General features: G+C 42.8%; 1 protein-coding gene across 1 annotated transcript in view; it reads right to left on the bottom strand.

Annotated features, from left to right (window-relative positions):
* FZD3 (frizzled class receptor 3) overlaps window positions 1-27,245 on the bottom strand; it is a 60,447-nt gene that overhangs the window by 26,921 nt on the left and 6,281 nt on the right. The window contains exon 3 of the mRNA XM_075086495.1: window positions 1,271-1,467. Coding sequence (XP_074942596.1) covers window positions 1,271-1,467 — 197 coding nt within the window. The remainder of the gene's footprint in view (window positions 1-1,270; window positions 1,468-27,245) is intronic.

The raw sequence follows: 27,245 nt of genomic DNA, 5'->3' as shown, positions 1-27,245 counted from the left end.
GGAAGTCTACAGATTTAGGCTTACTGTAAACTGAGACTATGTGCCCAAGGAAGAGGGATTTTATAGAACATTTTCAAACCTTTCCCTAAGCAACTGTACAAGCTGCTATCAGATAGGGCAGTGAGCTAGTTAGACCAAAAATCCGACCTAGTACTGTTACTAGCGTTACTAAATTGAAATGATGATGAAGGTGTTTCAGTAATTACATAAAGCTCTGACTGGAGGCTAAGGGCTGCTGGAGATGCCGTTGCAAGTTTGGAAGGAGAAACTGGAGAGGTTCCATGCATAGCTGTCCGGTTCTTCCCTCTGCTAGATGTTATCGCCTCAGCAAGCACAGCGTAAGCTAAGTATGCCTGTTCCTCTGCCACAGTTCATGTTCTGGCACCGTGGCACTAACACAGCACCAGCAAAGTTTTATCTCTGGTTTTGAAATTTCACTGCCTGGCCCTTACTGAGGAGATGGGAGACCTAAAGGGCCCAGGCATCTGTTCGGAGCATGGAGTCAGAGTGATCTTTGAGCCAGATTATTGGGACCTAGAAACATCCTCTGACTTATGCTTTTGCTAAAAGAAGTTTTCATTGTTTTTCATTCCCTCCAATCCAACTGTAAGAGAGACTATTTCTCCCTGTTTGTGCTCCTGTATTTTATTAGCAGAGTCACTTACAAAAAAAAAACCAACGTAAAGAGGTTGTTTTCAATTTCATGTATATTCTGTTTCAAATAGATTGGAACATCATCGAATACTTTTCTATACAGTTATTTGCCTAATGTAAAGCTGAAAACATCTGTTTGCACACAAGCTCGACAAGAGGGAGACGCTCTGAAGACAGAGCTTTGAAATTTTATATACTCATCAAAACCAGCCAGCTCCCCCTTCAGAAAAAGAGACTATTCATCTCCAGCATCTGTAATTTTGCCTCTCAGATAAATTTATAGCAGGATCACCTATTAAACTTCGGTATAGCAGACAAAACCAGGTCAGGATAAATAACAAAGAAGAAAAATAGATAGGTATATTAATTAATTGAAGAATACGGACATGTAGTTTACCCTAATTGCCCACAGAAATTTTCAGCTTATCCCTTGGGCAGATGATAGAAATACAAACTCAGTTTCCACCCCAGGAAACAGGCTGTCACACAAAGGGAAGGGAAAATAAGGGCATTTGTAATGGAACACAGTTAAAACGTCCATTTCAGATCATAGAACTTCCTAGATCATACTAAAATTTTATCCTGGGATTCTGAAAAAAAAAACCAATTTGCTCACCTGGTGCACTCCATATCCTCGGGCCATGAGACCCCAAACATCTCCATGAGTTTGGAGCACTCGCTGAATGCTCTCTGACAGAGCCTGCGACAAGGGAGAGTGACACGGCCGTACTCCATGCACACAGGAGCGTAGAGGGCACACAGAAACGGTCGAAAATCTCTGGAGCATTCCAAATTCACCATTGGATGAAAGGGCTAGAAAAGAAAAAGGAGAATTCAGTAGCTCCAAACAGCAGTTTTGTAGAACGCTTCAGCAGTACGCTGTAATTTGTCTCATGAGATGTCAGGGCTTTCACAACCATGACCATAACCACGGCCTTCTTTTTCTGAACTTTGTCTGTTGGAAGAAGTGATCACCATAATACAGCACTTGCGTTATTTTAAGAAGACAGGCAATCAAGAAGCCTGGGGACAATGACAAAGATTCACAAGGGACATTTATGTACTCAATTTGCATTAAAATCAATGGGAATTAGACAGCTGAACACCTTTGAGGATTCAGGCTTAGCTTCACACTCTCCAGTAACAGTCATAGAAACCTGATTCCTTTTAGTGCTTGTGTAACTGACAGGCACATCATGAATTGCAAGCTCTTACGCAGTAGGATAATATGAAAAATTTGCATTCAGTTGATGAGATTAAAATCTGAGGAATGGTAGATAATGCAAGATTCCTTGACATTAGAGAAATACAGCACACCGTGATCTTTTAAATATTATTTTCAGGCCACAACGTAGTATTTGTAAATAACCTATTTCTTGAATTTCTTCAGCAGGGCAGTGTTCTTCATATCTTTCTACAAAATGCAAACACAGGGCATTTTCCACTGCGCTCTTCCCATGGCATCTTGTCCAACTGAAGAGAACCCATCTGCTAAAATCTCAGTTCTATGATCAGAGCATATCTGCGGACAGAAAACAGTCCCAACGTGCATGCTATCGTTATATATATTCTTATACAGACATGAACATTCTACCTTCCAAAACAGGGCTGTAATTACACTGAAGTCATGTTAAATATGTCATTTCTTGACTAACCATCAGAAAACATTGTGAAATCAAAGCCTGAAAAAAATTAGCCAGAAAAAATAACTGGTGTCTCGTGCTACCGTGTTGCCTTAAAACAGGTTTAAGTGATGGCAACACTCCTTGGAAGCACCGAGAGAAAATCTATTGCAATTAGCCAAGATACAGCTGTTCTCAAGTATTTCTGAAGATGAAAAAGAAGGAAAAGAAGTAAGGCAGGAATTTATGTCTTAATGAAAACTGGTGCACGTTGATAATCCATGCTATCGTCTCACTATCCAGCGGGGGTTCATTTTGCTCTTGCTTTGTTATGGCTTGTCTTTAAAACTCTCCAGGAGTCAATCAATATCTTATTCTGAGCTTGTGCTGCACCTGCCACTATACAAAGCCTCACCACCTCTTCAGATATTAATAGAAAATCAACTATATTCTCTTAGGGCTGGAACTACAGAATATTGAAATACATTAGGGCTTAAAACTAGAATAAAACAAACCAGCATGTGAATGTGGAATTACTCTGCTACCTCCAGACTGGAGAGACAGCAGTGACATTTTAGTAAGCCACTTCTTTTCCTGGACTTATATTTCAAATCATAGCTTGACAAGGAAAGGTGACAGCTGCCTGATCAATGGCAGGGCAAACACGGGCTCTGTTCTAGATAGATTTTTATTAGAAGTCCATTATCGTGATACCAGAGTTTCCTCTTCTCCACAGCCCAGCAGGATTATAGAGCAAGAAGCCTCATCCTCAAAATTTGTGGTGCAATAGCAGAAGCACAAATGACGCTGCTGTATCTATATAAAACCTAAATCTTATTGTAACTGAAGCCGAAGGCTAGGCTGTAGAAAGATTACATTTTCAAAATGTAATTTCCTGAAAAGTATTTTAGCTGATTCAACATTTTATTTTGCCAAACTCTAGAACAGAACAGACCCAACGAGGAAAAAACAGGTCATGTTCTGTGACAATATAAATGACAATTACTAGAAATGATGAGGAAAAGTTTCACATCTCGGTTCTTCCTTATCACCTCGTTACTCCTCCAATTCTTCCTCTGCAAAAGGTTCGTTTTTGGAATGCAAGACACAACCGTGCTGTGATTTTACTGATGGGTTTTCTTAACATAATTATTATTTACCGAGCTGATTAAATTCTCTTCAGCGCTATGCATTTCTGAAAACGTTGTCACGTGACAACAGAGCCAGGCAATTTGGCAGTAGCTTGTATGAAGAGCAGTATAACCCTTCAGAGCTATTGACAAGGAGGAAGGAAGCAATAGTTGGAAAGTATTCACATTTACAAGCTCATTACTGCTCAAGGAACGCTTTCTATTTGGCTGGACGTTTACTTCAGATGCATATATGTTTTTATTTTTAAATAGCTATTGCCTACAACACAGGTAAAACGATTTTTTGACAACAAGGATCCAAGAAGTTGATTTAGGTAGTTACGATGCCTGACATGACTGGCAAAGCTTAAGATACTAGTCTTCCTTTATTTGATGGTTTAGCCCCAGCCAGCAACCAAGCCCCACGCAGCCGCCCGCTCACTTCCCCGCAGTGGGATGGGGGAGAGGATCAGAAGTGTAAAAGTGAGAAAACTCATGGGTTGAGATAAAGCCAGTTTAACAGGTAAAGCAAAAGCTGCGCGCGGAAGCAAAGCAAAACAAGGAATTCATTCCCTCCTTCCCATGGGCAGGTGTGTGTTCAGCCGTCCCCAGGACAGCAGGGCTCCATCACACATAACGGTGACTTGGGAACACAAATGCCATCACTCTGAACATCCCCCCCTTCCTCCTCTTTCCCCTGGTGTGGGACATCCCTGGGGTCAGTTGGGGTCAGCTGTCCTGGCTGTGTCCCCTCCCAAATCCTTGTGTACCCCAGCCCACTTGCTGGTGGGGTGGGGTGAGGGGCAGAAAAGGCCCTGACTCTGTGCAAGCACCACTCAGCAATAATGAAAACATCTCTGTATTATCACCACTGTTTTCATCACAAATCCAAAACACGCAAAAAATGCTCTACTACTCTCCTCTGATACGCCTTCCATGAGGAAAAGAGGTTTCAGAAATCTCTCTTTTCCTGCTACTTCACCTTCATTAAAAGATCAGGTTTGTTTTGATTGATTTGCAGAAAGCTGTACTATTTAGGAAGATCCCAGACTACCTCAAGACATGAGAAAACTGTGCAAACAGAGCTCCAGATCATGGCTATTGCAAGGCAAAGGAAGAATAGTAAAGCAAGTTCAAGGGGACAGAAAGGTACCGGTATTTCCTTGTATCCTGTTGATCCTGCTATGGGGAGAGGTGGCTCTTGTAATGGCTTTCCGCCAGCTCCAAAGGACGCTGGGCGACGGTGCCGAGGGAATATTGGAACCGGGACAAGAAATGTCCAAAAAGCGGGAGGCAGAAGGTGCTCTTTGGCAATGGCTCCAGGGTCTGAAAGAGCACTCTAGTAAGAGCAGCATGCTCCCTGGCTGACCCCTTCAGCAGCCCGAGGGCTACGTTACAGGGTGCTCAAACGTGCGGGATGCAAGACAGCTGCCTAAACACCGGCTTCTCCTGCTCTCTGAGATGCCATTTATTTTCCAAGGCATCCACATGGGCCTGGACAATGAGGCACAAGATCTGTCCCCTCTTAGGCCTGACAGATAGGATGCAGGGTCTATGCAGAGACCACTCCCTTCTGGCGTGGCAGCTGGAGGCTGGCTTGAAGACACTGCAACATCTGAAGTAACGCTGGAGTAACCAAATCTTCCCTGACAAAGTCCCCCAGAGGGCATGTTAGCTGCACTTAGGGTTCTTCAGAGCCGCAGAAAACAAGTTGGGTTTGAGCATGGCCTTGGCATAGCCTCAGAACACAGCACAGATATACTCAACCCCAACAACACTGAGCAAATACACTTAAATAGGGGTAATTTAATAGTCCTGTTCCTTCCCCTAGTGCTGGCTGTTCTGTTTCACAGTAGCTCCAGGCCTCTCTCACACCATTCCGTCTCTCAAAATAGCAGCTGCAGGCAGACAAGAACTCTCTTATGAATTATATAAAATCAGTTTATTTTAAAATAATTTTAAAATCATGAAGAGGCTGAGCTAGACAACAGAAGAAGAAAAAACCTTCCAACCACTCCTCACAACACAGAAAAAGACACCGACTTGCTTTCAAGCAGTACCAGCAGCATTTGTTACAGGGAGCAGCTCAGTCTGCAAGCACCCTACCTCTAAAATCATCTTACCCTGTTGCAGCTCCTCAGATGAAACGTCATTTCCATCTACTGATTATGTTGTTCACTCTTAAAAATAAAGCCAGGGAGACTAAGAGACTTTTTTTACGCTCTTGCCCAAGGACACAGTGCAAGTTATGACGTTTAGCCCTGTTCCATTTCAGCGCCTAAGGAGAGGCCCTCTGTTTAAATGGGACGTGCTTTTGAAGAATGCCTGTTGAACAACTCAACACGCAGAGGGAAGAGGAAGAGGACAGGGACACGAGAAGACGTGATAGCCAAAGTGATTTCAATAATTCAGGCCAAGTCCTGGGAAATCCAAGAAAGGGAAGAGATAAATGTATCAGAAGAGATAAACACTCTTCGCTACTAGAGGTACTTAAGTATTTAAAATATGCCAGATCACATAACTGTATAATCTATCTACAGCTGTACACCCACCGGTCCTTCTACTTCTGAGAACAATCTTTACAACCATTCAAATCCCTTCAAAGACAGCGATAGCAGCAGCATTATGAACTGGACTTCTTTCAGGCTGGGTCCGAACACTCTCATCCCGCCTTTGCTTTGCCACGCAGGTGTTGTGTATCAGGTAACGTGCCCCAATCACGTATCACTGCTCTCCTCAGAGCAGCCCAACCTGCAGTGCAACAGTACCCATCTCTTCTTTCCCTCCTCCTCAGAATTTTCTTTGCTGGTAGCAAAGTTGCTTTAAGACATTTCCCGATTCCCAGCAGTGTGACCTCAGCTCCTTCCTTCCCTACGGTTCCTATCGGCTGAAAACGTTTTAATGGTCATGCTCTAACAGAGAGTAGAAATCCCCTGAATCACAGAACCACAGGTTGGAAGGGACCCCCTGCTTGCCTTTGCTTTTCTTTTGGGTTTTTGTTTTTTCAGGAGGGGATGAAAGCAAAGGAGAGCCACAATGACTTGTGTAGATTTTCCCCCAAAAAATAATATTTTAAACAAATTCTCACTTCGTTACAAAGCACGAGCAATAACTATCAATACACAGGTGGAGCTGCGTTACAGTTTCAGACTTCTAATATTATTGAGAGAGAATAAACCAAATTCCACCTTTTATTCTACATTTAGCTGGCTGTTATTTGGGAAGCGACATTACTGCAAGACTTAAAAAGATTTTGCTAATCTTTCACTGCTTTGTTTGTTGATATATTCCTCTCTTTTAACAGAAAACTGAACAGGAAGCATTCTCATAAACTCATAGGCAGAAGGAGGGAAGCTTTCTTCCCTCGGGCTCACGGGAAAAGAGTGATGCTATGACTATCCATTACTGTTGCAGTTCTCTGGTGGAAGCAACTGCCTCAGGGCGTATCCCGGCTCAGGCCAGGCACATCATCTGCTCTTTCTGTCCTGTGCTGCCCTGGGTTTGAATTCAGCTTGCTATTCATTAAGGAAAAAATCTTGAACTGTATCTCAAAGTCCATGGGCAATAATGCTTTCCAGGCTACCTCCCGAGGAGAATCGCAGAAGCTGCAGCTAGATTTAACTCTTCAGACAACTGCTAGTTAGACCGAACCTGTTACTGCCTCCTGCTTTTGATCACTGCACTTCTCCGATTGAACTGCTCTCACAGCTCTGACAGCAGAGCAGTTCATGTGAACGCTCTCCAGAGACTGTTACAGGCACAATTGGTTTTCTTGAGACAGTGGAAATTTGTTCTCCGACGGCTCTGACCTGCACGCTCCTCGGAATCCCGCTAGGTCTGCTGCGGCCTGTGTCCCACAGTCATGCTGCCACACAAGCCTAACCTGAACATATTTGCTGTAAGTTAATATCCTGAGCCGAACAACTGCTGTCGTACTTCAACTGCTGATGCTAACTTCTAAATGAGGCCGCAGCTGAGCGTCCTGCCGTAACCTAGCCGGCATTTCCTAAAGACTAGGGAGCCCTCACACAGCACAGCAGAGATTTGCAAAGAGAAGTGTTCTGGGGCACCACCTTCTTCAAAAAAAACATAGCCACATCTAACAGAAAGCTACTTTTTTCTCACTCATTTTGGCTTTAAGCTGGTGCCACACGGCCGCATAAGTCACGGTGGCTGAAGGGGCCAGAAACAGAGTCAGGTGTGTCACAGTAAGTCCATTTCTTTAGGAACTGACCCACATTTGCTCAACTTAACATGACCGTGGAAGTGCAGCTTTATTCCACAGACCCTTTATTCTGTTTTCAAAGGCCTGCTTTGAATGCACAGTGCCAAGACAAATTTAGAGTAGAATACAGTCATGGTTTTAGCTGGGATGGAGTTGATTTTCTTCACAGTAGCTGGTACAGTGCTGTGCTTTGGACTTAGTATGAGAATAACATTGATAACACACCGATGTTTTGGTTGTTGCTGGGTAGGGCTTGTACTAGTCAAGAATTTTCCAGCTTCCCATGCTCTGCCAGGTGCACAAGAAGCCGGGAGGGGAGGGGGCACAGCCAAGAGAGCTGATCCAAACTGGCCAAAGGGATAGTCCATATCATATAGCATCATGCCCAGTACATTAGCTGGTGGGAGCTGGCTGGGGGCAGGCAGTGATTGTGGCTCAGGGACCAGCAGCATCAGCCAGCAGGTGGTGAGCAGTCGCATCACTTGTGTTTTTTTTTTTTCCTTTTATTTTCAGGCTTCATTTCTCTCACTGTTTTCATTATTATTATTATTACCATCATCACCATCATTATCTGATTCTCTCCCCATCACACAGGGGTGGGGGCAGTGAGCGAGCGGCCGTGTGGTATTTAGTTGCTGACTGGGGCTAAACCACAACAGTCCTTTTTGGCACCCAACATGGGGCACGAAGGGTTTGCAACAATAACAGTTGCTGGTCACAGCAGAGACTCTGTTCTCAATATTAGTTTATCCGATCTGCACCATGCTCTTGTATTTGCTGCGCCTGTTAAAGATTGGTGTTGGGGCTAAACTACAACAAATACTTACCATAACGTATATTCAAAGCCTACCTCACCATTAACTTCCTCGTCTGGAGAAATTTCGGTAAACTTTGCTTTTATTAATTATTTTTAGCTTTGCACAGTGATGCAGGTATGAGAAAAGCCAAATGGGGCCACAATTCTGGCCATCTGTTAAGCTTTTCTCTTCAGCAAGGAAAAATGCTGTTCTCAAATTATCTGTATGGACCCTTACGAACCACATAGCCCGCTGCCTTCCAATATCCCAGGAATTCGATGCTAGCTGGAAAAATTAGGGTTGCAAACTGGATTAGATTGACACTACCACTTTATGGGCTGGGAAGTAAAAAATTTCAGACTGTGTCGCTAAAAATATATGTCTACATTTAAATAGCCATTAAGTCATTCCAACAATAAAAATGTCAAGCATTTATTATAGTTTTAAACAATATTTTTCTCATGGTATAGGTTGAACCAGCCAATCACCCTGTCATTCACTTGAAAACCTAAGACCAATTGTTTTACCTGCCTTACTTGTGGAAGGGCAGCGATCACACAAACCACCCCAAGCTTTCTGGTCTGTAAACAGACAGCTGAGGTTAATTTCTCAAGTGCAGGGAAAAAAAGTAGGATGAAGATGAAAGCAGTTAAAAGACGGCAAATGGCATTAATCTCTGTCTATATGACTAAAAAGCAGAGCCATCTGCTGTCATTCTTTAAAGAGATCTGCTGCTTCATTTTAAATTCTGAAGTTCCTTCGGAAGACACTGAAAAGATGGCATCCATCTGTCAATTTGCACTTTTCCTAATGTGATCTCTACGTTTTAGGAACCAACGAAGGCAGATGGGTGGTCCTGGTAACAATTTCTATTTGCAAGAAGTGTTAGTTTTTATAAGACAGCTGAGACTGCTTGGACTTCCTCCTTCCTCTCCATATGCCTGCTGTGATGGGCTTGGGAGAATTCCAAAGTATCACGGAGAAATAAATATATATCCTCTGGACCGTGTTTTAGATACTATTAAGTTACGACACTATAAAGCACACTTCCCTGGACAAGCAAGGGACTATGGGGCAGGAGCTGTAAGCCTTGACAAAAGAATATTTTTCATTTAAATGACACATTTCTATCTCCTGCAGTTGCAAAGACAACCTTCCAAGTACAAAGTGAGTGGGATCGCTGCTTTTATGCCTGCCGAAAAAACGCTCCAGTGCTGTCGTCACCGTGGGAAGGAGAAAGATACCCATTACGAGAAGTGGAGCGTTAGCGATAACAAGCTTTTCTTCCCTTCAGCTCTGCCACCGCAGACTGATCGGGACGTCAGGGACTCACGGACTGTTTCTGCCAACTCAAGGGAGGTCTGTCTCCTTGAAGAACAACAGAAGTGAAGAGTATAAACACTTCACCATTGGCGTGGTGCTCTAAAATTTATCTGGCTGTGTGAAGGAGGAAAAGCATTTGGTATGAAGATTTGTTAGAAGGCTTGACACTAACTTGAGAGCACACAATGGAGTCGGTAGACAGATCAAGCTCTTCAGAGCTCATAAAAAGGGAATTTCAAAAAGTTGGAAACATGAGGGAAAATAGAGATAAGAACATAGCCAAGATTCAAAATCACCAATCAGATTCGCTTCACCTTTTCATTTTTACTGCCATCAACATACAGAATGACAGCGTCTGTCACATCACAAACAACATTAATACCCTGCAGAATAAGATTAGACAAGTTGGATTTCTAAAATACAATGAAAGCAACACTGGATACTCCCACTGAAGAGAATTTCCTTTTATTTTTCAAAGGCTGGATGACTTCTACTATTTCACGTGTGACTTCGCTAACTGTGTTTTTTCACACAGTTGATGTTGCAGAATCCCAGACTGGTGGGGGTCTGGAGATCATCCCGTCCCACCCCCTGCTTGAGCAGGCACACCCAGAGCAGGGGCACAGGGCCGCTTCCGGGGGGGGGTGAATGTCTCCAGGGAAGGGACCCCACAGCCTCTCTGGGCAGCCTGTGCCCCTGCTCTGGCACCTGCACAGGGAAGGGGTTTTGCCTCATCTTCAGGTGGAACTTCCCGTGTTCCAGCTTGTGCCCGTTGCCCCTTGGCACCACTGAAAAGAGCCCGGCCCCATCCCCCTGACACCCACCCTTCAGATATTTATAAGCACTGATGAGACCCCCCTCAGCCTTCTCTTCTCCAGGCCGAACAGACCCAGGTCGCTCAGCCTTTCCTCATCAGGGAGATGCTCCAGCCCCTGATCCCCTTGGTAGCTCTATCTAAGAGAGCTTAATGTTACAAGCCAATGCAGGCTACGTGAAGCTCCATGTTTTCCACTGGGATGAGGACAGGAGGTGGCTTCTGTCTTCTGAATTCTGACACTCAAGCCACAGTGCTCCTTAACAGACTAACCAAGGGAACCTACAGTTTGCCGACTCCCTTAGAAGTAAATGTGAGCTGGTCAGTTGTCATCCTCCTCCTCCTGTATGGCTGTGAAGTGAGGACAAATTACAGATGCCACCAAACACACTTCAGGGTGCACTTTCATTACGGGCATCAGTTTATGAACCCCTGCCCCTCCCCTTTGCACTGACTTGGGTTTAAGATTGATTGAAACTGTCCACAAACCTAACCTCAAAGCCACACATGCTGTATTTGGACCATCAGTAGTATAAAAATCCAGGTAAGATCCTCGATGCTGAGCCCCTTAACTGTTGGCATCTAAATATCTTGCCCGTATAACGCACCTAGGTTGATCAATTCACTTTTTTCTAAGCTTAGTTTTTTACTGGTTTAGCTCCTTAAAGACCTTAAAATAGCCTTGGGCAAACTCCGGTGCCAGCACACGAGGTGCAAAAGGGATGTGTTACTGGAGGATGAAGAACAGGGCACAGCTAGGCTGACCTTACAGCTAGTTACTGTTGAACCCTAAGTTGTGCTGCTCAGGACATCTGGTGTGTTCACAACCATCTAAAACAGCGTTCAACTTCCCTGAACCCAACTAGACCCAGAGAATGTTACAAGGATATGTTTAAGGCAAAGCTTTGAGTTTTATAGCATTAGCTCCACAACACAGAAGACAAAGACTTTGTGCTATGGCAGAGAACAGTCGTCAATTCTGTTCAAACCCAGGAGCATAACCTTTTGCAGACAGAAGGCTGCAAGAGAAAAAACACACTAAATGAATTCAGAAAGCTCTATTTGCTACTCCCTTGGCAGCCAGTCTGCTGTCAAAATTCTCTCACAAAATTCTCTTACTCGCCAAAACAGCTGGTTTCATAGATAAGAATTCAATGGCAGATTCAGTCACCCTAATTAATAAATTTACTGTTTAAACTTGAAATATCAGACAGCGTTCTCAAAGCAGGAGTCATCTATCAAAAACTCGCATGTCTTTCCTGGTGACATTAGGATCGACATCTCCTTGGGCGTAGGTGAAATGACTTAATTTTGCTCCTATGAAAGCTCATAAAGAATCTAACCTAAATACCTCAGGGAATGATCTTGCAATATCCACTAGGACTGTAACTTTGTTATGTGCTATTATATAAAAAACCAAAACCAGTCATGCCAAATGAATTTGCAGACGTGTGCAGCTACAGAGTGAAACTTTTCTTGATCCTGCTTAGTATTTATTGAAAATCAAAACAAATACTCAGGTAATACAATAATGCCTCTCTAACAATGAAAATGTCAGGGGCTTGGTATACATGGCTTGGAAAGAAACAGAGTGTGACACCGATCCAGTACAACTATGTACATAAACAATATGATGCAAGCTGAAGTAAGAACATAATCTGTTGGATTAATACTGTGAAAATTATTCTGAATAGCAACCAAAACCTATCCGCAAAATGAATGCTAATATTTTAACAGCTGCGTCTTAATCTAATGTTACAAACCATCTGTTACAGCTACATACCGGCAAAAGCACATACACACACACACAGACACACACACGTGTCAACAGTTGAATAGGAGAGGAGATTTGCACCTTCAGGCCTCAAAATTAAGGATATTCACAGGGCAATATTTAAAATATGTTATCTGCTGCTTTGATTTTCTTTCCCTCCTGCTTAATTTCCAGGAAAGCTACACTATCAGTCTAATATATATATTAAGATGTTTTTTGGTACAGTTAATTCTAAAAACTAGCAGGTTGTTTTACAGGCATAAATAATGTGGGATGGTTTTCCGGGATGCATGGTCTACACTACAAACTCTGCAGCCCGGCTGCCCCTATATGCATTTACTGGAGTAGGATCCAATCCCAGCCAAGCTGCACCGCCTCCAATTGCAATTCCACAGCACCTTCCACGTCATTTTACAGAGTTACTCTACTACCAGCTGTTACCGTTTCTCTTCTCTCTCAAATACCAATTACAGTTTTCAGACTATTTCAGTTGTAAGGATCCTCAGGACATTGTATCTGGGTCTGCAGCTATTTTAGCCAATTTCTACCACAGGAGGAGTAAAGCTGCAGTACTTCGTACCCTTCACATGCATTAATTGGGTAGATGTGGCCAGATGATAATATAATCCGGATTTTATTCAGGAAAACTTGTATATTTACCTGGAAGTTTGAGTAAAAAAACCAACCATGTATCTCTCAGTGTTACCAGGAGCTCCATGCAGAATCACCCTGTGCTGTTGCTGTTACTGCGAGCAAGTACAAAGCAGCCATGACAAAAATAAGAGGGGACCTGGATAGTTGAACCTTAGGATCAACTTTCTATATTTTGGTATTACGCGCAAAATTCTTGCCGTGTGCCGCCTGCACAGCGCATGCAGCTCGACACAAACAAAGGGAAAATGAGGGGGCTTTGGGGGAAATTTTCAGTCTTTGGAAAGAGGTTTTTCTTTCATTATTATAATTCTACAGCAAGTCTACATATTCTGACCAAACATTGGCTCCATCTGGTAGGGTGGCTTTTTTAACTTCTAAGAGATTTTCCATCCCAATATATATTTCTTTTACTTAATTACAGAATTACAAGAGGGTCACTAATTGGGCCTCTCTATTTCATCAGACAGTAATAGAGCGCAGAAGAGTCAGGACTGAGAAAAATCTCAATCTCCTCCAACATATGAAATGAAAATTCATTTCTGCTTAAAATAGAAGCTTTAAGATAATTGGTGACTTCAACTGTAATAATTAACCGTTTTTAAAAAACATGTCCAAACACAGTAGCTGTAAATTAAAATTTAGGATTCAACAGGGGATACTATCCCTCCCACTTAGTGCCAAGTTAACGAGGTCACAGAGGGACTCTACAGGGGAGGATAGGGAAAGAGAATTTAAAAAATAATTGCAATTGTGCCACACTTCCCCACCGGACAGAAAGCTGTCATCTGCCTCACGAGCGTCTGAATTCACCAAAACTATCAAATTAAGAATAAAACCAAGCTCCTGAAGTTGATTTTTCTTCCCTACAGTTAATAATTTACCAGATAAATATTTGACAGGAATTCCCACAGTGCCTCCGCTTATTTGTTTCTGCGGCACCCTAAAAGCGTGCTTGCTTCTCTCAAAATCGATTAAATAATATCTTGCCCTCAAAGGTCCAGAAGTTTCTCCCTGTTGAGGACAGAAGTTTATGCCTAGTCCTCTTCTGTATCACCAATATCTTTCAGAAAAATTACTCCCACTGTGTATCCTGCATGTCTTTGAAACACTCGGGACAAGTAGGACAAGACCTAACACAGTAACAGGATTAACGAGACAGTGGGAGGAGAGAGGGGACACGGAGGGAAATAAGGGGAGACAAAAAGATTATGCAGCTACTCCGTGAGGCCCCTACACAGGATGATGGACCCAAATTCTTGTGCAGTTAAATAAACAGAAGAAAGAGAAGCAAATATCTGTGGGTACTGCGGAGGAAGTACCTATTCAAAAGGTATCTCAAAGAGTCAGTGAGACACTCGCAAGCACTGCAAATGTCCTCTGTGTGCCAGGTTCTGCACGGAATATGCTGCAGGGGTGTTTGCAGCGGGGGAATCGACACAGGACAGAATCAGTGGGATCAAACTATAAAAGAGCAGGTCAGCTAGATAGGAAAGACTGCATTAAATTGTTTGGAGATGAAAGCATTGGAGGGCGATGCAAGAGACGAGAGGGGGTATGTCTGTTTTCCCATTGATCGCCTCTTTGAATAATCGCCCAACGCTGCAAAATCCATTTTATATGTATCTGTGTCTAAAGGGACGGAAAATGCAATTGAGCAAAGACCAGGCGTGGGGCTGCAAGGTAGGGAAGGTGAAAAGAGCTGGAAGTCTGCTGGGATGAGCCCTGTTTGGACAGCTGTAGCAGGGCTCACCTGCAGCCACAGAAGACCAGTCAGAGGGCGTTTCTGCGCTGAAGAACCATAGGAAGCTCTTATGAACCATAGGAAGCTCTTATGGCAGAGCTGGCTTTCCAGCTCCCTTTGTCTCTTAAGCCTCAAAAGAAGCAGGACAGGGACAGGGTAGTGGATCAAAGTGTACGTACGTGCATTTGTTAATGTTTCACGACGAGTGCTGCCCAACAGCCCTCTGCTGATTTCACTCATATTGGCTCCCACTGCCTCCCACCTCGTGGATGAGGAGTAACACCCAGAGATCAAAAACGTGGCCTTTAATCCGTCACGCTGGCTCCTCTCTGATGGGTACAACAGGTTATGGCAGAGGCATCGGCTGCCGCTGTAGGAGAACCACAAGCTACAGATCTTTTACAGTCCTGGCTTCAATTCAACACCCCTTTCTTGAGTCCTCTCCGTGACCCTGGCTACTAATAGCAGCCAGTACAAAGTGGGAGGAGAACCAAAGCCTAAATTTTAAAAGCCTGGAAGCTTACTATTTCCAGACAAAAGCAACCGCCTCCCATTGTGTCAGAAAAAAAGTAACTGATGGATCTGAAGAATTATGTCGCCTTTGTGATGCCACTTAATTAAGGTTATTCTGAATAACAGGAAATATTTGCCTGTAGTTGCAAAGTAAGACTAAGGAAAATTTCTGTGTACTCTTCAGGGTCTGCGATTTTTCAGTATTTTAGCCAAAAGACTTTGTAAAAGTGCAGTTGGAAGACAAATTTTCACATCAGACCATTTAAATGGTATTTCTTCTGCATGAGGTACAGACTGGTTTTCTGTAAGAACTAGACAGACTATCTGTCATTCAAAAAGCTACAGAGGAAAACCTGAAGACAAAGTAACTTCAGCATTCTTTAACAAATTCACCTCAAACTTTAATTACTTAACACATTTGTGTAATACGCAGATGAAGTGTCTCAAAGGCACTTAGAACCACGTGATATACATTTTTGGTTTCTTTAAATGCTTTCTTCCTTACTGACAGTAAGCATCAAACCTGAAATCCAAGACCAAACTTTGTTACCATCTTCTTCTCCGCAGTTACGTTTCCATGTTGCGCCTGCCCAGAACAGACGACAACGCTAAAAACGCACAAGAAACCAGAAGGAATACTCATAGGCAGGGATTCAGCTAATGGGTCTGCTGATTCCGAACGGCATATATTCATCCACTCCTCCCCAAAAAAGGATGCATGGATGTTAGATAATTGACAGTATGATCAAATCATTACGAAGGGAACAAAAGTAATACGTGTAAGTTTTCAGAGAAAAATATTAAAAACATGAGCGGTGCTTTTGGACCTGTGAGGTGAAAAGAGCTAAATGAATGGCTGACCAGAATTCTCTCGTTGAACTTAAAAAGGAAGATGTTTCTCCTTGCTCAGTGGCACAAACATGACAACTTTTGTTCTATAAATCAAGAAACAGGGAACATAAACAAGTTTACAAATTGAAAGCAACTTTAAAAAGATAAATTTCAGGTTGCTACAGCACACAAAGATGAACTACAAGGAGCTTTCCTTCCTTGTTCAAATTCAAATTAACCAGCCCTTTGTGCTTCTGTTCTCTTCTCTTTTCAAATTTCCTTCCTCGTTTCCATGGGAACCCCCTCGCCGACAAGCCTCCGAGCGGAGCAAGAGGCCAAGCTTAGCCAGGGGTGTGAAAAGGGGAGAGAGTCAAAGGGCAGAATTTGGCTCGGGAGAATCAAGATGCCAACCTTTGTCACCCCACAAAGAGGGGGTAACCATAGGAACTAACGCTGCGGGACAGCAGCAGGCAGGAGGAGCATCGCGGCCGAATCCACCAGATGGGAAACAAAACGGGAAAGACATCGTTAAAAACGCAACGCTAGAACCTACAGTGAAGAAAAAGGTCTTACAACTGAAAAGAATTCAAATAATACTTTAAGGACCCAGTATCCAGCTTCCTGCTAGGCTGAAGGCCACATAATAGCATCGAATTTATCTACATGAGACCACAGAGAATCGGGCAGATCCGATTCTCAAATTCGACGCAAGTACCTAACGGTCTCCTGAAGAGATGCTGAATACTCCCCTTTGACTTTGACGGGCTCTGAAGATGTTTTCTAAACATCTCACAGGTACGTGGAAACAACACCGCTTCAGGAAGATCGCTTCAAACATGCAGAGCCAGTTTACACTAACAGTTCTGCAAATATGGAAGACAGTCTAGCCGCTGTTGTTACCGCAAGAGCAGTCTGACAGAGCAGATCTACACACAGTATATTAACAGGTCATTGCATTCATCTACTACATAAAAATACAGATATGGCATACTGTTATTCCTGTACCTTGTAAAAGAGACAGCAGGAGGATGAGGCATGAAACAGCTCTATAAAATCACAAATGATATATAAAGGAAAAATGTGGTCCAATCGTTCTCTCTATCTTCAGCACAAAAAGTAGAGAACATAAAACCGGCAGGCGGTTCATTTGAAGAGGAAAAATCCCCAACAGCAAATTCTTCACCCAACGCCTTTAACTTCTGTAACTCTTTGCTGCCCATTTGTGGGGGTGCTAAAAGAATGTATGAGTTGAGGAAGAAAATGGATACATTTGTACAACAATCCATCAAAGGTTACTAATGCAAGACATCATTTCCAAGCCACGAATTGCTGAGCGTGGAATAACAGCCTGGGCAGGTGTATGTTACGTACCTGACCTGTTCCTATCTGCTGCAACCCGCACCCGCCGTGGGGCACCATCGGCTGACAGAGTACCAGGCTAACCAGATCCCTGGTCTGACTTCGTATCGCTGGCCTGAGGGTCTTACATTCATCCATCTCCTCCCCAATTTCATTTCTACTAGCCCATCTCTCACACCAAGTATATTCTTTAAAAGCATACTTTATTAAAATGCTATTGTTTTGCAGGTCTGGGGTGTTGCAAGATTGAATGATGAACTCAAGTCATCAGTGGGTTCCTCAGCCATCGGGGATATTTTACAGCCCACAGGCTCCTCACCTTCCGTACTGGTTTGGTGGCAGATGTAGGACAAACACTGGCTCAGTTTCCTTCAGAAAGTCACAAAACCCTCATGCATTTGTGTCTCTTAATGACCGGGATACAGAATGTGGAGCAAGGTGACAGTGCACAGATGAGGCACATGTGAATTTAAGATTTGTCCTTTGAATGTCAAAAACATGCTTTGGTGAATTATTATTCTTCTTATAACACAGAACACATTACCTTTGCAGCCACAAAGGAACATCCCATTGATACAAAAATTATTCAAATCCATAAAAGCCATCCTAATTTTCCTTAAAATCACCATAGGTGTCTCCCAAAACAAAGAAGAAATCTGCAGCCATACCAGCAAGACAAATGGTAAAATCTATGACAACTGCTCCTTAGTGCATAAGTTGCTATTTCATATTTATTCTCTTGTCTTGTCAATCTGTTGCGGCTTTCCTTTTGAATCCAACTATCCTATAGTTGGAGCCATCATCACACACTGGAGAAAGCAAGGGAAAAACCCACCGCCTCCAAGCAAGCAGGAAAATCATAAGTCCATCCTAGCCAAGCCACGTAATGTTTAAGTAGCCCATCATTATTCACATCCCTGCCAACTTTTTGCACAGAAAACCATGTTCTAGAAGATCGGCAAGTCGAAAGGACAGAAAACCGAAGCGCTTCCAACCTAGTATGTCAGCTCACAAGTTATAACTGAGATGCCTAGATAATCTTGGTACCAGAAGAGTGTAAAGGGGGCAGAGAAAGGTCTTGCTAGTAACTTGCACTAAACAGAAGTGGGGACTTGATTCTACAGCTGCCACACGAGACCCCTGCCTTACGAGGGACAGAATCTAACATGTCTATGCACAGAAAACAAGGCAGCTATTTCAGTGCTAGTAGAGCAGAACTGTACCCTCCAAGTTACACACACGACTAGATATAAGGCTCGGTCTAGTCACTGTAACAAATATTAACCTGTACTACCACAGCATACGATATACAATATAAACACAGGGTTTTGTCCCACAGCAGCTGCACCTAAGAGAATCAACGGGCTGATTTTGGTTAAGGTAGAGAAAAAACATACAAAGGTAGGAACGAATGTCTGTACGCTTGTGTAGGTAAGAGGAATGGCGAATGGTAAGACCAATATTCCCTTAATGCTCAGGCACAACATTCTTTTGCATCTGAGTTTACACTTGCAGATATGAAGCTACAACTGACTCTACAGTATGTTGTCATTTAACTATTCAAAGTAAATTCATGTGTTCCACCTTTCCTAATAATTCCTCTTTAAGCCTCCACCAGATGCTGCAGAATTAGCCACAATGCAGAGCCATCTGCCTTCATGACCCTGAAAACAAGCCCACTGTGAATAGATGTTAAGATGTAGATCATTCACTTTAAACTGAATCGTTACATAAAACTAATGTTTTTTTCATCTGCTTGCGCTAAACTCTTAAGGCTAAATTTCACTTCCATATTTCCACTTGAATCAGCATTCAGAATTAATCTTTTATTCAAGAAAATATGAACATGGTGTCAGAGTTCATCTTCAATGCGCAAGCGGTAGTTTGTCAATTTAACACCCCTCCAACCCAAACCCTACTTGTCTTCATTTTCTCTCTCACCACTAGTTGGCATTTTGAAATATTCACGTGGCATCTTGTTCTCATTAACAAACATAAAAGACTCAAAAACAGTATTTCTGAAATTATTCTCTGGAGAACGCCTGTTAGCCAGGCAAAAGGAAGTAAGCGTTTCTAACACCTGCTACCTAGCTCTGCTATTCGAGCACCAAAGATCCACAGGCAGAAGTTTTAACCCTTGTGTTCTTTGTATTCATTTTAGAAAGCAGCATCTTTTCCGGACTCTGATGTTTCATGCGGCTCGGTACAGCATAGCGCTATAATACCTTTGTCTGGTTTCTCGAAGCACAATGACATGGCCCCTGGCAGGAAAAAAAAACCAAAAAAATCAGAGACTCACCTTTGTGACTGCTGCCATTAAACAAGCATCCTTTCCACCTTAGAATGCCAGATAGAGTTTATATCCCCTTGGATTGTTGTACTAGGATGGACGGCGTGATCTAGGCGTGAGCTAGGCCCAGGAATCCATTCGGTTTGCTGTTGTGGATGCCATACCTCCACACTGACAAATCCCTCCCTCGGTAAGCCCGTATGTGGCAGTCCGATTGTCAGAACTGCAGTGCCCTCCCAAACACAGACACTGCACGCGACAGCAGCCGAAGGGCCCATCTCTTCTGCATCTACTCCTGGATGTTGCTCGATTTGGGCTAACTGCTTCAAAAGATTTCTAGCCCAAGACAAGGCACTTTCCCTTTCTTGCTTATTTAAGCCTCTACCAACCTCAAAGTAGGCACATACGTGTAGCTCTGTGCTTCATCTGAACATGAATTAGTATCTCACGTGGCTGCTCTTCCCATCCAATGAGTCTAGGTGCTTCAGTATTTACTGAATATTATTTGTTCAGATTATCTTGAAGTTCATTGGACCTTAATGTGAAAAGGTTCGGATCAATGGTCCTAATACGAGACCATCTGAGGTTGCATTCAAGAAACAGCTTCCTCTGAAGCCTCATTTTACATAACCATCAGATCAAACCAATTTTTGTAGGGATCTACTTGGGGATGTAACAGCTCTAGTTCTTCCCAAACTGTTCTTACGCACTCAGAAGTTTCACCTTTGCACAACACTCATGGCCTTTACAGGTCAAGATTGAAACCAGAAGCTGATGCGTTTCAAACAGACAAGCCTCAGGTTATTCCTAAAGCTGGAATTTGTAAGCAGTATGTTATTAGGAACTCCTTTGCTCCGCAGAACCATCTCCGTAATTCCAGCTTTGAGACATTCTGGTTTAACAACAAAACAGTCTCTATCTTTACGTGGCTATTTCTAAGGTAAAAATTCAGAGTTGGAATAAGAGAATATGAAGTTAATGGAAGAGTAAGCTTTAATCAGCTGGCGCACAGCTGGCATTCTTATGGTCATGTACAGTTCCGTTGTTCTGTAAGCATCAGTCTTACATGCTAAAGAGAAAATTAATCCTTACTGCAAATGAGTGTCTAAGATCAGCGTGCTTACAAAGCACCAGCTGATTAAAACCTGCTTTTCCATTAGCTTTAGATTCTTATACTTCTACAAGTTTTGGATGCAGAACTGAAGAACACAGAAAGCCAAGGAAAAGTGCTAACATTTAGGAATAAAGATGGAATTAAGGGGGGAAGAAGTTAAGGATTTCCCACCCTACATTCTATCCATCCTTGCTTATCAGTGGAAAAGAAAGAAAGATGCTTCCCATTTGTATTAAAAAAAAAAATCATCACTCAGAAATAGGGGGAGGGATGGGGCAGTACTACCTCCCAGCTCCAGGGAAGGTAGGAATCACTATCACATAAACCAAGATCAGTGAATTTTGCACACTTCTCCCTGACCCTTATGCAAATCAAGAATTAAGAGACAGCATTGAGTCCAAACCCTGATTATCTGAAATCAGTAGTAACATATGCCTGATAAAAAAAAGCTATTAGAGAAACCCCATTAAAATGAGCTGCTTAATACTTGACCTACCTATACTGGTGAAATACCTAACTCCTATTGCACATGCTAAGACTAGGATGGGAATAAATAGATCTAAGTCTTTTGTTGATGGCATTTTTAAGCATACTCCAGTTCTTTTCCACTTAAAAAAGAAGAAAGACAGAAAAAAAAACAGGAGCTAGACTCCAAAGATCACTGCTGGGAGGAGAAGAAGAAAAAAATATATTGCCACAAAAAAGAAACTGTGCTGTACACACAGAAATATAGTTAGCAAGGGTACACGGATCCTGCAGCATGCATGCTGCTCTGCGGCAGGTCAACAGCATCATCCTCTGCAAGAATCAGCACAAGCAAGAAACCACTAAATTTGAAATAGGGTATGGAAAAATCAGGTGTCTTCACATCTGCGGTTGCAATTTCTGTGACAAAGTCCATTAACTATTCACCAGCTCCGCTTCTAAATATTCAAAACTCCATGACCGGATAGTTTATTTATATTAATCCAATGGTTGCCAGCTGGTGAGCTTTGCCATGCTGATGGAGTAGGAGCATATGCGTCAACATTACTCCCCCTTCCAGCTACCTCCCTCACACTGCAAAAACCAAATCAACTGTGGGAGAACGTTATTTCTCTATTTCCCCTGTTGCATCCCCCACCTACACACAAGCCAACCTAGCTACGGTGCATCCCGAAGTCCTGCTGCTGCTCTTTTTTGATATGCAAAATGGGAATGGAAGTTGGAAGAGAGTGCAAAGGAATAGCATGTTATCTCCTCTGCCCACATGGCGACTGTATCATCTCATTTCTGGAACGTCTGACCTCCGCTATAATCCCAAAGGAAAACGTTTCTGCATTCACCCAGAGGGACCCGTTTCGCCCTCAACCATGTCTGGTTCCTGTCCATTAAAGCCTCTTTGACCCCTAATATCATTTGTGAGGTCCCATAAAAAACAGGGTGAGGAGGAGAAAGTGCTGGCAGTATATTTGACTGCAGCAAGGCTGGCCATCATCATATTAAACCACTTCTCTTCATCAGCGACGAAAGCTTTAATAGCATGCTCCCAGGCTCCAACAGGCTACCGAGTTATGTGTTCTCTGATGAAAATATTTGTCTACAAAAATTGCATTAAGGCAGATAAAAAAACACCTCTTGCTAGTCTTACACATAAGCAAATCCTTCAAGACCAAAGGAATATTAAGCGAGAAAGGGACAGAAGATAATTCTTTGCAGCAATAATAATCCAAGAGATGGATAAACAAGGTCAGATCCCTCAGGGGACAGGGGTAATTTAACCTCCCCGTTGTCACTGCCTCGTTCAGCACATGATCTATGTAACTCAGCAGAACTGCAGCAGCAGCACTGTGCAACATCATCTCCATGTCACGCTATCGTAACAAACATATTTAGAGGGAAGTTCTAACAGCGTAGCACAGACTGACCACGCTAGATGGTTATTGTAACAAAACAACCTGTTTGCAGATGATAGAAAACATTTAAAATACCTTACAGTATGTTTTACACGAGAGCACGGAGCACATCAAAGGAATGACCCCAGGGAGGCAGGAAGCGTGAGGCCCCAAGGTGCGCAGCGGCTGCAGCGGTACAGGACTGCGGGGCAGGACAGCTCCCGCCTGGACAGCTCAGCCTGGCCCAGGGCCTGGGGAGGGGGCCCCAAAAACACGTGCCCTTACACCTACCACCTCCTATTGCCACGCTCTATCACGACTAGTGCCTTAGTCTACATTAAGCAGCACTACTCCTTTTAGAAAGGAGCAGATGTAAAATGACTCTGATTTTAGTCTCCGCTGTAGCCAAGCGAATGTTAACAGAGGCTGGACTAGTGCAAGTGGGGTTTGTTCTCTATCAAAAGGAATAAGCCCCGTTAGAGATACATGGGGATAGAATGACACTCCAGGCCCTTGAAGGCAGCAAACCCACCCTTCAGCATTCCCAGGTTAAACCGGGCCTTGCTGATGTGGCACAGCAGAAAGCTTAAGGCATTATCTTTCCTAGGAGTAAATGAAAGCATGCGAATTGATTTCAGCAGGGACCAGCACACACTAAGAATGAATCCTGATGCAATATTCTGATTTTCTTCATTTAATCAAGACGGTTAACACCGACATTGCTGCAATGTAACAAGACAACACTGACGATGCGACATTAGCCTTTATTATAATTATGAAGGAATAATATTAGCATAAAGTCTCAAAAAGGCAACTTAGTGGTTTTTTTGAGTTTAAGAAATAACAAGTAAGTTTTTCAACAGTTCCTTCAATGAAGCAATCAATGGTATGGGAAGAGAAGCACACTGAATTTATTGATGGTAAGACAACAGCTGTAGTAGTTCCCAGTTTTGCTTCACAGTCACTCTCTTGTATTGCACTCTTTCAGTACAAGCAAGCTGAATTTTTCTTATGGATTTTTTTTTTTTTTTTAGGAACTGTTGGGAAAAAGCGGTACTGAAAAACTGTGAGAATTACAAGGCCTTCCCCCCGCAGTACACAAGATGAATCATTCTGCTGCTATAGTGGTTTTGCTCGCAGCAATTAGGGAGGCCTTGGAGATGAGAGGTGTTTACCAGAAAAAGTCACAATGCAAGTTTTAATAGCCTTCATCCAGTTCAAAAGCTGAGCGCTCCATCCACTTGACTGCAACATTAAATAATGTCTAAAAAGCCAAATAATAAAGACTTCCTTCTTGCTAAGTACAGATTTAAGGGGCAATCTAGGCTCATGCAAGGAGTAGAAACATACTTATGAAAGTCTGTGGCTTTTCATTTCTTTTCCCCTGTTCAAACCTCTAAAAAAACTCTGCAATAGAGGTGCAGGTCCCTGCATAGTGAATTTACGCTTGCTAATAGCTTTGTTTCCTTGCCCAGCCTTCATCATTTTTCATGAAGCATTCCGAAGTAGCCCACAGTCCATTCCCCGACTGAAACCACCGGCCTATATGCTAATTATATTGGCAGAAGGAGCACTATATACACCCGCCACACCAACGCACCCATGCTAAGATCAAGAATGGCTTTGGCATCGAGCTAGTGTATGAATTGCAGCAACACAGTGTTTCATCCAAGCTAATTTATGCTATTAAGCTGAGCTTTATACCACGGAGAGCAGAGAAGTAACATTCGCTTCTCAACTGTTTCTCCCTGTAGCCAAAAGCTATTTTACAAAGATAAGAACAATTACACCAGTTATTCTGGCTTAGACTGAGGGTCCGTATAATTACTGCTCTGCTTCCAACAGTGGCCATAAACAGACTGTTAGTGAAAGTGGTATTTTTGACAGTTCTTGGAAATCATTGGTTTAACACATAACAAAAGCCAGAAAAATGAGCATAATGTTGGCTGTTACTAGGGAGCTATTAGCAGCAAAAAAAGTGTGATTTTATTTATAAATAAACCCCTGGTGCGCCTACATCTGGAGCGGTGTGCCACACTCATCTCCACACCTCAGCGAGGACAAGGCTAGAAGAAATGGACACAGAAAGGTAACTGAAATTATTACAGGAATGAAGCAGCTGAATTGCACGAAGAAAGCCCAAACAGCTGGAACACTTCAACTTGGAGAGGAAAAGCCTGGGGGATAAAACCAAATTTTCCAAAATCACAGGTGTAACAGGATTTAACTGCAGTGCAATATTGCACAGCACTGGAACAAAAGGGTATTAAATGAAACTAGCAGGAGACTGGTTTAAAACAGGTTGGAGAATAAGAACTTCTTCACATGGTGGCTAATGAACCGGTTGACATTATTGTATTCATAAAATAGAGAAATTCATTGATAATAGAACCATTAAATGATACGAAAGGGAGCAGGCAGGGAGGTGCCCACTAACATCCGTAATTCTGGGACTGTGGATACGGAGGAAGCACCAGAGAAGCAGCCCACAGAGGAGAGGCGTGCACCCCTCTCCTAAGTAGTACCTCCTCTTGCCATCAGCAGATACCGAATGCATGGCAAGAGAGATGTTCCTTACATTCCCTAAATGCTTTCCCAGCCTGTGACAATTTTCTGCCATGGGGAAGAGCCTGAAGTGGTTTTTTTCTACCTGGTCACCCTCATGGGCATTATCTTCCCAGTTCTGGTCCAGTCTCCTCGAGGTTTTTGCATCCACAGCACTGTCAAAGAGTTTCAAAGCTCTACTGCCAGCTATTTGAAGAACCATCTCTTCCTCTTTGTTCTGACTTGGCTTCCAGCACCTTCATCTGAGGGAGCCTAGCTTCTGCACTGGAACAGACCATGTACAGTCTATCCCTACAACCCTCTGCATGCCACTTACGATGGTCGTTGTTGCTGTTTGGGGTTTTTCTCCCCTATTTTAAATTAAGTAGGCTAAAGTGCCCTGCCGCAGTCTAACACCCCTCACACGGGATATGTTCCCTAAGCCCGTGGTCATTCTTTCTGTTTTTGTCTGGACCTTTTCAGTTCAAACACATTTTTTTGAGACAGCTCACAACTTCACACAACACTCCAGCTATTTGTGAGCCACAGGATGATATAACACCTCCATCATGTCTGGTCGTTATTCCTTTCCTAATATTCCACATCTGATTTGCCTTTTGCCTTTCCTACTGCTCAGTCAAGCTTTCAACTCATACATCAATAGAACAAACCGTCAGAAGTCCAAGGAGATGAGCTGACCACCACCACTGAGACGAAGAATATTATTCCCCCAAACACATACATATTTATCACTTTGCATTTACTCAACAGTTTTATGGCCCAGTGTATCTCAAACAATCTCAAGATTTATGCATTTCTTCATTCTGATTTGACCTTAGTTTTCAGTTACTTACAAGAGTAGCAATAGGCTTTCTCATCTTACTGCTGGTCTTCTCTTCTAGATCATGTAAGAAAATACTGAACAGCACAGATCCCGAAAGTCATCCACTGATAACCTACTTCCACTCCAAGAGGTGACCACTGACTTCTCCAACCACCCAATGCAGCCAAAACCCACTATCTCCACCCCTCTGCAAGCCGAGTCCCTGAAGTCTTCAATCCAGTTGGTTTCATCGATTCCTTTATTACCCTAAGTTCCACCTTTCAAAGATGAAAGAAACAGTTTGTCACACCTAGATGTTCACACTGTTATCCTATTAAACTTGCTTTGGCTTAATTTTCCCTCCTTAGAGTTAGATCTTCAAAGGTCCTCAGAGCTTTCCAGAACCAATTCTAAAATAAATTTCATTCTTGCTGCTATGTATTTAGTATAATTTAATCCCTAGTCACAACCAAATGAGCTGTTGAAATGCAAGTCCATAGTTCTTTCAAACAAAGAAAATTTAAGAGTAATAATCTTGATTTTCTTCTTACCGTAAAACTCCCATCAAGTCTGGTTCACGACTCTTCCATAGAACGACAACATAAAGCCTTGGCTTTATATTGTTTAACAAGAGCAGTTGAATTAAGTTTCTATATTGTCAGAAAGAGCACTCGAAGACAAAAACATGATTATTCTTTCTGTTCCCAGTACACAGCACAGCAGACCTACCGGCGAGGATTCTCAAGCACTTCAAAAATACCAATAAACCCAATCTGCACAAATCTCTCATGAAAATTTGAACAGGATGACAGTGAGACTTGCCCAATATTCTGAATTTCCATCCATTTTAGTCATATCTCAGAATACCAAGTAAGGAAACTCCTTAGGCTGGGTGGCAGGACAGAGAACAGACTGAAGTGAACTTAAAAGTCTTGTCTAAATTAGACTGTAGATGAGAAGCAGACTAAGCGTGTCATTGAAGCCCCATCAAGAAAGTTCTCCAAAGAAAGCTTTGACAAATACCAGTGGAAATGTGTTGGGGTTATTAAAAGGAGAAAATTATTATATGTAAGTCCAAAGCAGGTTTTGGGGTAAAATGGTAACAGAAATAAGGTACCATTATAACAAAGAAAGTGCAAGTCTCAAAGCTTGTCTGCCTGGAA

Source organism: Phalacrocorax aristotelis, chromosome 3, assembly GCF_949628215.1.
Source record: "Phalacrocorax aristotelis chromosome 3, bGulAri2.1, whole genome shotgun sequence".
Lineage (NCBI taxonomy): Eukaryota > Metazoa > Chordata > Aves > Suliformes > Phalacrocoracidae > Phalacrocorax > Phalacrocorax aristotelis.
The sequence above is the reverse complement of the archived record's forward strand: the minus strand, read 5'-3'. Positions and strand labels throughout refer to the sequence as shown.